Raw genomic sequence first — 11776 nt, forward strand, 5'->3', positions numbered from 1 at the left:
CCAGTCCATCTCAGCCCCTAAAAGCCTCCGCGGAACAATATGAGGCTCTCATAGACGATTGAGTAGGCCGAACAAGCAGTTTGCATACAAACTACAATAGGTGCACATGCTTTATTTCTTCGAGCTCGCCTTGCTCGCGCTCGCCCTCGCGGCGTACGAGTATAGTGGAGTAGGCGTACCCGTTATGACGACGAACTTCCAAGACAAGAACGCCCATCAAGGTGTTCGTTGAACTCCGCGGAGCTATGATGCGCCTTGCAGAGCCATCCGTCAGATGCATCAGGTTTTGAGCCTTCTAGTGAAACGACGCGCAAGTTCGGATGAAACGCTCCGTTGCTGTCGTAATACGTTACGGAGACCTTCAGCCCCTCTTGTCGGACATCAGGCGCTACTGGGCAGAAATTCCCGCGCAATGCGCACAGGCTTAGAGGCAGCAAAAAGCGTGCAGGGTCCCACGATCTGCCGGTCACAGCCGTAGAGCGACGACACCAGAAGTAGCACGTGGATATTTGCTTCTAGAAGATTTCCGCAGAAAGACCAATAGAAACAATATGCAGTCATAGTACACTAACGAAATCGGCTGTCGGCGCGCAATTCAATCACACGCATCAATATTAGTCGGCTATACTCGCTAGAAAATGTTGTTTTCAGTGTAACAGAGGGGATCAACGGCTGGGAAGCCACGGCTTCAGCGATGGTATGCTTGGTGCGGGACAAGAGACGGATGATCCACAGTGGCGCACAACCACAGTTCTGTGCATTCCATCGCAGACTTCACCTGCGACGAGACTAGTTTGGACATGTTGTACGGCGGCAATACCAATTTACGGTCAGTGTACAAGTGGGAGAGTACACGGTTTTCCAAGCTCTACTGGTGAATGCACGTAAACCAGCCATCTCAACTAAACGTGCATTAGACAGCACACCTTCATACCGTTGGATCCGCAAATATGAAGACAGTGGTTCCCAAGTGTCCGGTCCTCATTGGCCACGCGTCGGAAAAGGGTATCCAGAGAGGCGACTCGTCGGTCTATGCGCATCCTTGGTCACACCTGCACACTCGTTATCCAGTACTAGGGAGTGCGACATATACTGGCGTTTGTCATCGGCATTCATTCATTCGCAACCTTATCTGCAGCATTGATTGACGTCCTTTCTGAAGCTGACACATGAAGTCGATGCACGCGTGTCCAAGAACCTTGGAGCATCTGACGTTTCGAACGACTTGTCAAAACAATAACCGTGCCTGGCTAACAACTCCAAGCTTGGCACTCTTCGAACACAAAGACGTATCCTCATCACTGAGATCCATATTCTACCAGCAGCCAGATCAGCGCCGCGTACCCCGTCTATTTGCTAGGTGGTCTCATCATCTTCGATGGGCGATAGACTAAGTATTAGCGATCACTACCGCGAAGTGATAGAAGCCGAGATCGACGATATTTGCTGAGCCTAGATGGAGACGACAGCCATTAGCCGCTGTGGTTATGTTGGTGTTTGAATCATAAGACCAGCAGCACGTTACGCCGTCGTAGCTCTATCGTTATTGAGGACTCGAATCGAACGATCATACCACACACGCGTTGGTACACACATTGCACTAATGCATCAGCGCTTCCCTGTCACTCGCAATGCATGGATTCCAGCACCAACAATAGGTTCAAGCGGTTTTGGATGGACATCGTTGAGCCCAGGAAGGCGGAACCATGGTCTTGTCAGGCTTGCACGGCAGTCCCCTGGCCTAGTGACACAGATGAGTATGAGAATCGCGATTGCCCGCCCCATTTTGGGGCATGAGATATAATGGCTTCCCATAAGCAAATTCCATTCTCCAAGCGGGCGTCTTCTGTGTCGTTTGCGCTTTCGTCCCCCGTCATCCTGAGACCGTTTTCGACTAGCACTCTTGGTTCCGATCGCTATTGGTCCGACATGTCTGAGAAAGCAATGAACGAAAAGGGCTATGATTCTGGTTTACCTTTCCATGAGCCATCTGCCGCTCTCCCAGAAGACCATTGGTCTCGCCGGCACCGTGTTATACGCAACGAAATCAACGCCTTCCTAGGAGAGTTCATCGGGACGTTCATGTTCCTTTCCTTGGCTTTCGCTGGTACTCAGATTGCACTCAACGCAGCTGGTTCTACTACTCTGAATTCAAGTGGCAACGCGCTTCCCGACGTTGGAAAGTTGCTTTACATTGCTTTCGCCTTTGGTGTTTCTCTGGCGATCAATGTTGCCATCTTCGCCGACATCAGTGGCGGGAAATTCGTAAGTACCCAACGAACACAACACAAGCAAGCTTAACTAACATGTATAGAACCCAGCAGTAGGTTTAGCCAGAACTCCGCATGACCCAAAGCCTGGTGTAACACCGTTACCGGCAGTTGAACACGTGCAAGCACAACGAACCTGCAGTGTAACCTATGCTAACCTTTTCGCTGATAGGTCACAGCCGCTTTATTTCTTACACGAAAGATCCAATGGTTTCGCGCGCTACATACAATCGCTGCGCAGCTTATCGCTGGCATGACAGCTGCCGGCTTCATCTCTGCTCTTTTCCCGGGCCCACTTATCATCGCTACCAAGCTCGACCCATCGATGTCTGTCACCCGCGGATTATTTCTGGAAGCTTTCGTCACTTCCCAGCTAATTCTGACCATTCTCATGCTTGAGGGTGGACCTTCGAAGCCCTTCTACATTGGGTTATCACTGTTCATAGCAGAGATCTGCAGTGTCTACTTCACGGGCGGGAGTTTGAACCCTGCACGAAGCTTCGGTCCTTCGGTTGTTGTGGGATTCACCAGCTACCATTGGATTTACTGGCTAGGCCCACTTTTGGGGGCCGGCGTAGCGAGTGGAGCATATAGTCTGATCGATTTCCTTCGACAAGAGCGCGTGCAGTAAAGGGTTGGCGAAAGGAACATGCGATAATGGAGCGTCCAAACTGCTAGGTCATTCCTAACAGTAATGCATCCAAAGGCTCATGCATGCTATTGGGTCGACGCACAGGAAGCTCGGCTAGAGGTTAAGGGGCCAAAGTGTACTAAGGGTTTCTTTCACATGGTGCAGTGTTGATAACGGTATCATTGCTATTGGTAATGGAGGTGGAGGGTCTCATGATATTGTGTATAACGAATCACGACATAAGTTCAGATGCAAGTTCTTCTGCTGTGCAGTGCAGTGTCTTTCCACAATCAGCAGCCACCTTTTTGGTTTCTCCTAAGCTCCGTCGGGACTGAACGTCTTGTGGCGTCGGTAGTGAGGGCCTAGCTTGGGATAACTTGAGCCTACCTAATTTATCACTCAAGAGGAAGGAATTCAAAAGAAATGCGTACCTTCTCCGTACATGAAATATGGGGTAGCTTTGTTAAGCAGCTCGCCAATATTGGAGAGTCGGTATGAACCATGGTACGGTGTGGAGACTTGATGATCCTCCTGGGATGACACCTAGGGAAGAGAAATCTTGAAATCCTGCTCCCTTCACATTCGACTATCAGCGCACTCAGCATGGGCATCCAACATACCAATAATGGTGCTATGCCTGAGCCTGGTTACATGCATTTATATCCTGACTCATTCGCAATCACGCTTGCCACTGACATGACACGAGCACCTTAGCGAATGCATGCGGCTCGCCGCTTTTGAGACTACCGGCCGAGCTCCGGAGCAGAATATATTCGAACATCTCCAATGGGAAGATCTTTGTGCAGTTCTTTTGTGTGCGGACAACTAGTGGTCAAACAATCACTGCCGGCTGGGCTATCCTACAAACCTGCAAGCAAATCCGTTATGAAGCGATATCATTTCCGATCTTCTGCTTCACATCGCTGACAGGTGCGTTAGCGCTCGTTTGAATGCCGCTTTGCACTAAGATTTCGCATATCGAAATACCCGACTACCTGGCAAATCTCATCACAAAGACTACATCAATTGCAAACCATAATATGACACCGAGGATAGGTTGCCCATGGCTCTGCAAATTTGAGTCGTTGAAGCGAGTGTCCATCATCATCAACTCTCCGAAGATTTTCACTGATGCGGATACTGCGAAGCGCTTAGTTACACCGGCTATACGCGCTGTGGTGGGGAACCCTGACTTAGAAGTCATCATCAGGCATTCCTGTTGGTGCGAGACAGATGAATGCGATTGCGGTTAGCGCCTCACTCAAGGAAGCTCGGTTCCAAGGTTGGTGATCGATTAGCGAAGGTGCTAGTGATAGCAATGAAGGGAAACTCGCATGACACCATAACTGCTTTACTCCTATTTCATCACGATGACTGTCTCTACCTCAGAGCGTAATAGTGTTTAATTAGTCATCCCCTGCCTCTCATGCTAGCATAAACTCATGCAAAATTATATCGCACACGATCTCCCCGGCATTCAATCGCCTACCACCACGACCGCTACTGCATCAAGCAGATACTCCTCCTTGCCTAATCGAATACATAAGACTGAACCCACTACTGGCACCTACCTACAATCGACTTTCTGTTACTTAGATGCGCAAACACAAACCTGGTCTTAAAGAATTCATCATTACAACCACCCCGAGATGGACTCAATAGAGACGTATGTATCCGTTTAGCTTATTGAAATTCAGTAACTAACCGACCAAATAGCTATATGGGGAATCGCAAGAACTCGCCATTCCTGCGTTTACCGGCCGAGATACGGCATCAGATCTACGATTTGACAATCACCGGAGCCAACAAAACCGTACTGTCGCTCCTTGTCACCTGTACACAGATCAACCACGAAGCTTTACAATTGCTCTACTCCAATGTTCCTTTGCGGATTGAGGCCTTTGGAGACATCGGCCAAGTTCTTAAGAATAAGGACCCTAATCTTTCCTCCCGGATAACGTCTGTCGAAATCTCTCAGTTGTATACCATGACCCATCCCCACGACTTGAAAGTGCTAAAGGAAAACGGCCTTGAGCATGCGATGTACATGCAGTGCGCAAAGAAGCTGTCTGGTTTGAAGCACATCTACATGCGTGGCGAATGGTCGCGCGGGTTTAAAGCTAGAGTGAGGGATAGATTAGGAGAACTATTTGGTCATGAATTGGATGTCAAATTTGATGATTCATTCGAATTGAATATCATGATTGTTCACACATTCAACAATCTTCCGCCAGTTCTTTATCTCGATTCTGACTCAGACTTTTAGACTGCGCCATGAAGCCTCTTATATTCCGTTGACATGTAGACCTGTCCCTTGGTGACAGGTACACACAGTCATGGGTTAATGGATGGTATTAGTGGCATACGACCGTCAAGTATGGAATGTTCTATGAACCTATGTGGATAATTCAACTTCTAGATAGTCCTGTTATGGCATATATATATATATGCCTTTTGATAGGAAGATTAAGCAAACATCTACAGTATCATGGCACCCGAACCGAAATTTTCTATGTGACTAGAGAGAATTTGTCCATTATCTTATAGTCCACCCAGCGCACCACTAATGCTACAATCAGACCAACAGACAAATTAAAAGCGACATCACATTCACGTTGATCAAGATATTGTTTGTATGTAAAGAGGGCCCAGTCTATCGCTTTGTGTGAAACCCCAGAGCGAAGGCGACCCTGATGTGCATTTTTTCCATCCCATTCTACTCAGCCACTATTGATGGGAACTCCATGCTTGCTTCATACTCGTATTTTACACATCCTCTTACATACGTATCAGACGAAAACCCGCTCCATTTGTTCATGCAGCTAGGTGTCATAAAATGCTAGACGGTGTGGGTAAGCACCTAGTAGACGTGTCTGGCGACTACAGTGACGTTTTTATACTGGTATGTCCTGTATTTTGTGACACCCGGGTGAGTGTCCGACCTAAGATTGACTATGTCCCTCAATAGTCTCCTTAGTAGCTGACCCCTACTCTCACATACATACCAAGCTCCATGAATCCCTTTATCAGCCACCGCTCGAGCTTTTCGAAGAAAACAGGCTCTATGGAGCCTTCATTTTTCATATGAAAATATATACCGTCAATGATGACAAGCTTGAGCATCTTGCAGTCTGAGATGCCACTCGACTTGATGATCGCGAAGATTGAGCCATCATTTGAAGGTAACATGCTGAGATCCTGTTCGTCAGTCAAGATCTCCAGATCGATCTCAAGAGTTTTTAGTGCAGGGCAGCGCTTTGCAAAGGCGAGCGACTCCGGTAGTATGATCGCGTCGTCAGATTTGAACCAGTCGCGTGCGAAATTTAGGTACTTCAAATTCGCGAAGCCCTTGTCTTGTGGGTAACGCTCTAGAAAATGGACAAAATCATTTTTGTCACCGCTTTTGTAAAGATCCAGTTTAGACGTCCGGAGAGCGACTAGTATAATCTCCTCGGTGATCGTCTGCGATATGTCCAAGAGGCGCGGTGGGAGTTCCTGGCCGGCACGAAGGTAAGGCTTGACTAGCAGACCTTAGATGCTCAAGGGGGTGTTTTTGAGCATTGCGGCGTACACTAGTTCGCGAACTTCGAGGGGAAGCTTAGATAGGCTCCCAAGCCCAACGAGGTTTTTTGATGGTATGTTTCCCATGTTTGGCGTTGAGACGTGGAAACTGGCGAGTTAAGATCGGGTCGACGCGCGAGAATGGAGGAGCTTGTCAGGAAAGGCTGGTTCAGGCGACTCCAACGTGGTCGGTCGATTTGATGGAGTTGAAAAAATCCATGCAGGTGGTGTTGATGAACAAGCAGGCTCAGGCGACTCTAATGTAGTCAATCGATTCAATCGAGTTGCACAAGTCGATTCAGGTGGGGTCGATGAACAACAAGGGATGTAGAGAAAGTGGGGCGCTGTATACCTAGGTAGGTACCATGCAGGTGTGAGCTGAGCTAATCCGCATTTGGCGCAAGGCATCCAGATTAGAGGCACAAGGGCAAGTGAGCGAGCCTTGGCTGTTTGCTGACGCAAAACTGCAGGCTCGTTGCATGCTTACGGCAGTCACTAGGGAAACTTGTGGGCACAATTCTATAGTTTGTTAGCTACCGCTTTGAAACCTTAGAAGCTCTGCGCATCATGTCCCCATACCTTATTTCACCATTCAATTACGTTCAATTAGCTGGTACTCTTCCATAACAATGTCTAATATGCCTATAATCCACGAGGACTCTGGAGATGAGCGCTCATCAGAGTCATCGCCCTTCCAATCTCCACCCGGCGGATCCTCTCCTTCACCGTCAGGCCGCATGCGCTATCACATAGCCAACACGCTAATGGAATCACCTGAGCGAATTCAGCCCTCTCGAGTTCGCTTACGAGAGACGAAATCTTTTCTCGCACCGGCTAACAGACGCCTTTTTGGAGTACCGGGCGCATCCTCTCTTCCACAGACAGGCACATCTTGGGTACCGACACCGGCCATGGAACATTGGAAAGCACAACTTATCGATCGCTCTCCGTCAATACCAGTCTTTCCTTTTACAAAACGCGGATTCCGGTTCCACAAAGCACCCCCATCCTTTCACTTCCACGACCTCGCTGTCTCCCCGGCCCTATCCTTCAACATCCGCTTCCTGTGCCAGAATAACGAGTATTCCGAAGTTGATTTCGGTCTTGCTGCGCTCCAAGTGCTTCTTGTGCAGCTCACTGAAACCGACGACTTTGTAATCGGACTTGGACGTATATTGGGTGCGAGGCGGGATATAATGCCCGTCCGGTTCAAATGCGATCCCGCGCATACGTCACAACAACTTCTCGAACAGACGGTGGAGACAATGCAGGACACGAAAATATATCTTTATGAGCCTTTAAAGGTGCTTCTAGCTGAGTTAGGGGCCTCTACAGAAACGCCGTTGCACCAAGTTACTTTCAACTGGCTTTTAAGTGGTCAACCGGCGGAGGGTAGTACGGACATGTACTTTCAACATGCGCAAGATCTTGTCTTGCTTGTGAAGGAAGATGATGATCGCAATCTAGTCGTTTCTGTGGGCTTGGATCAAACCACGTACGACGAGGAGTTTGCGAAAGTCGTTGCGGAGCTCTATGTAAGCGCTATGGAGGAGGTGGTTGCCGATAGCGATACCAGTATCTCTGAAATGGACCTTCTTGACCCGGAAGAGCGTCAGTCGAGTATGATGCCTGGGGCAGGGCCCGTTGTTGAGTCATCATCTAATGGCGTTGTTCAGAAATTGCAAGAAGTCGCTGCGAGGATTCCTGATCATATCGCTGCGAAGGATCAGCATGGACAGGAACTCCTTACCTATGAACAACTTGTACGACGTGCCGTAGCTATTTCGTCGGATCTGTTGAGCTACGGAATTGTCAGGGGTACTGCAGTGTGCGTACTAGGCCCGCCTACTCTCGACCTACTGTGTAGCATCATTGCGATATGGTGTGCCGGCTGCATCTACGTTCCCATTGATAATTTAGCTTCTTTGGAAGACAGCTATGCTATCGCCAAACATTTCGAAACAGAATTTTGTGTGGTCAGCAGACCGGAATTGATACCGTACGCCTGTCTGCTTGGTTTGAACGATGCTTTCTACTGTGGCGATATGGAATTCAATAACGACTTCGAGAAGATTGATAAATCGTTGCCTAGCGACCTTGCGGCCGCACTACATGTCCCAATGTCAGGCACTACATCAAGATCTGTCTTATTGTCGCATGGGAATATAGAGACACTGATTACTTCCATTGCATATAACTTCGATGAAGAGAACCAGGTGGTACTCCAGCATAGCAACTGGACATCTGAATTGGCACTCTTCCAGATTCTTTTTGCTCTTACATCTGGAAGCACACTTGTTCTAGCTACAAGGCTAGAAGAGGCGGACGTCCCGAAAGTCATGGCCCAAGAAAAGGTTACTGTCACTGTGGCCACACCTTCGGAATACTCTGCATGGTTCCGACAGCCGCTCAACATGCTCAGAGAATGCAATTCCTGGAAGTTCGCAATCATCAGCGGAGAGAACGTGTCCTCGAGCGTGGTTCGCCACTTCGCCGCTCTGGGGAACAACAATCTGGAGCTTATCAACATGTATGGTGCAACGGAAACTTCTGTTGCTTGCTGCATGGGTTCCGTCGACTATAATGAATACGTGGATGATACAGACGGCAAGTTGATCCCGGTTGGACGGGCCCTCCCGAACTATCAAATTTGGGTAGCCGATTCTCTTGGCCGAGCACTCCCTCCAGGATGGACTGGAGATATCTGGGTCACAGGTTCGGGCGTCATCGGTGACTACCCTGCTTCCGAGGCCGACAACCATAGAATCCAGCTTCATCCGGATACTGAAATGAGATGTTTCTGGACCGGCGATCGAGGCTTTTTGAACGATTACGAAGAAGGTGTGCTTTTTGTCATCTTTCGGCAGTCATTTGAGTCAGCAACGTACGTAAAAGGCCACTACGTTCAGCTAGGGGACATCTCACGAGCCATTGTCGACAAGTCAATGGGCAGAGTAGCGGAGGCGGCCGTCGTTCTGAGCAAGGGCACCGAGCAAAAAGAGCCGCAACTTCAGGCTTTTATCATCATGTCGGACACACCGGATGGCGAATCACAACAGTATCTCCAGTCCATGCTTCGGTCTCTTGCTCTTCCAACATACATGAGACCCGCGTGTGCAGTGATGTTAGAAACGATGCCCCGCACATTGGTTGGGAAAATCGACCGTCACGCTTTGATGGATATGGTAGTGCCAGACAATGAAGTGGTAATGGTGTAAGCACGTCACATGGCATGCGGTACCATACACATGTCAGACAAAAGAGTCTGCACAAGAAACCTTTTGCTTCATCAGCCAGCGTATCTAAACGTGATGTGTCTGGACAGAAGGGTGGGGCTAACAGTGCACGCAACATACCCCTCCAGAGCCCCCATTATACGCCTCTTCACACACGACGCATTGCGGCTCGCTCCGCGTCATATGTCATTCGCATCGCTTTCGGCCAGCTCACGAGTCCTCGTGCGCACTCTATGAATCCGGTGTCGTCTAACCCTAAGAAAGCGTCTCAGCCCAACTCTCCCCACTTGGGCGGCCAATCAGCGCTGGCTACGTCGGCCGTCTCCATCTTTTCGCACCGGACGGAGTCACCGCCCTTCAAAGGACATTCATGCAACACCCCGCTAGCGCTGCGCGGGAGCCCAAAACAAACGCGTCGTTTATATGTTTGGGATCCCCAGCTTTTTCCGCTGGATTACCTTGTAGCTGTTCCCTTTCTTTGGCCCTGAACGTGAAGTTTGAAAATCGTGAAAAGTTGGACCGCGAAGATGTCGTCGGAATTAGTTGTTGCTGCCCCACCTACGGCTCCCCCGCCGATGACGTTTCGCGAGCGGCTGGCCCAATTTAGGATCCTCGAAGAGAAGAGATGTGAACTTATCGAGGTATGCCCACGATGATGTTCAAGCTCGATATCGATTCCAAGCTTCTTACTTACCACGTACTGTAGGAGCTGCTAGACAAGCTCGAGAAGACAGAAGCCCGCCTCGCACAAACTGAACTCGACCTGGGCTCTGAACAAAATGTCAGGCGGACGTTGCAGGCAGAGATCGCAGAGGTCACACGGACAATGCAGGGCCAGTTAGAAGAGTCCAAGGCGAAAGAGGAGGCTTTGGTGCAGAACCAGGCCAAGAGGCCGTTCGTCATGGTGCTCATAGATGCTGATGCCGATGGATTCTTGGTACGTCTCCTCCCCACCTTACACATCACTGCACGCCAAGTCTAATGTACCTCAGTTCCAAGACAAATATGTAACCCGTAAAGCTCAAGGTGGTGAGGCACTAGCAGACGAGCTTAACATCCGGATACGAGAGTACCTACGAGAGCTCTTTGAAGATGCCGACTCTCTGGACATCATCGTTCGTGTATATGCCAACTTGGAGGGCATGGCAAACTACCTCGTACGACTAGACAAGGTGCGGAACCTAGGACAGCTACGAGCCTTCTCTACCGGTTTCTGTGGAAGGATAACAAGCTTTGACTGGATCGACACTGGTGTTGGCAAGGAAGGCGGAGCTGGACGGAAGGTCCGAGGTACGTCATCTTTGCATGTGAGGGCAAGAGATGAAACCTTATGCTAACATGGTGATGCAGAAAACCTAGCTTTCTTTGCTACCAACACCCATCTCCGACACGCAATAGTAGCCTGCTCACCCGTCGACCTCCCCGCCTCGCTCCTTACTTCCATACCCCTCGAAAAGCTAACCCTTATCGAATCTCTCCCCTTCCCGGCAAACATCACGACTCTTCCCATCAAGCTCGCCAAATTCCACTCGCTCTTCCCTCCGCCACCACCACCCAAGGTTGCCAAGCCCAGCCGAGAACGCGGCCGCAACGACCGAGGCATCAGTGAGACTGATGTCAGACGAGGTGATAGGGAGATGCGGCGCGGGGATGAGAGGAGCGGTGGCCCACAGCTTCAGCTCATGGAACAAGAACATGACGGTGGCGGCTCTACCTGGCTGGTTATCCAGCCCGAAAGAAGTAAAAGTCAGACTGTTGATCGAAGAGACAGAGACAGAAGGAGGGCAGGGAGCGAGGATGACAACAGCAGTTTGAGCATCAGTATCGGACCCGACAATACCGTCAGTGTAGATAGTGGGAGGCGGCGGAGGTTGATGGGTTAGTTTCTCACATGGGGCAAGTAAAGCGTGCGAATGGTATTTCCTTCGTCCTGGCATGGGAAGAGAGAATTTCGTATTCCTGGGTATCTTGGGTGAGGTTGGTGGAATGGCATAGCTTAGCGTTGGCGTCTTCAGTAGCATAGCATCCTGTATCCTTCATACCGTATTCACGATCGAACTCACTTGCTGTGTGATGTT

The 11776-nt window shown here is 49.6% G+C and overlaps 5 protein-coding genes across 5 annotated transcripts; 4 read left to right on the forward strand and 1 right to left on the reverse strand.

The window, feature by feature from the left end:
- Positions 1-1803: 1803 nt before the first annotated feature.
- On the forward strand, positions 1804-2901 carry PtrM4_094230 (uncharacterized protein; the record flags this gene model as incomplete). The annotated part of the gene is made up of 3 exons (XM_066107083.1): positions 1804-2265; positions 2315-2323; positions 2443-2901. The coding sequence occupies 3 exons, from the start codon at positions 1804-1806 to the stop codon at positions 2899-2901; spliced, it is 930 nt and encodes a 309-aa protein (XP_065962751.1).
- Positions 2902-4550: 1649 nt separating this feature from the next.
- PtrM4_094240 (uncharacterized protein) lies at positions 4551-5167 on the forward strand (the record flags this gene model as incomplete). The annotated part of the gene is made up of 2 exons (XM_001934181.1): positions 4551-4567; positions 4618-5167. 2 exons carry the CDS (start codon positions 4551-4553, stop codon positions 5165-5167), a joined length of 567 nt encoding a protein of 188 aa, XP_001934216.1.
- Positions 5168-5862: 695 nt separating this feature from the next.
- On the reverse strand, positions 5863-7201 carry PtrM4_094250 (uncharacterized protein; the record flags this gene model as incomplete). Its single annotated transcript, XM_066107084.1, has 3 exons — positions 5863-5870; positions 5907-6422; positions 7063-7201. 3 exons carry the CDS (start codon positions 7199-7201, stop codon positions 5863-5865), a joined length of 663 nt encoding a protein of 220 aa, XP_065962752.1.
- Positions 7202-7373: 172 nt separating this feature from the next.
- Positions 7374-9680, forward strand: PtrM4_094260 (hybrid NRPS/PKS enzyme; the record flags this gene model as incomplete). Its single annotated transcript, XM_001934179.2, has 1 exon — positions 7374-9680. One exon carries the CDS (start codon positions 7374-7376, stop codon positions 9678-9680), a length of 2307 nt encoding a protein of 768 aa, XP_001934214.2.
- Positions 9681-10225: 545 nt separating this feature from the next.
- PtrM4_094270 (uncharacterized protein) lies at positions 10226-11581 on the forward strand (the record flags this gene model as incomplete). Its single annotated transcript, XM_001934178.2, has 4 exons — positions 10226-10339; positions 10405-10635; positions 10691-10988; positions 11049-11581. 4 exons carry the CDS (start codon positions 10226-10228, stop codon positions 11579-11581), a joined length of 1176 nt encoding a protein of 391 aa, XP_001934213.1.
- Between the last annotated feature and the right edge of the window lie 195 nt (positions 11582-11776).

The sequence above is a fragment of the Pyrenophora tritici-repentis genome, chromosome 4 (assembly GCF_003171515.1).
Source record: "Pyrenophora tritici-repentis strain M4 chromosome 4, whole genome shotgun sequence".
Lineage (NCBI taxonomy): Eukaryota > Fungi > Ascomycota > Dothideomycetes > Pleosporales > Pleosporaceae > Pyrenophora > Pyrenophora tritici-repentis.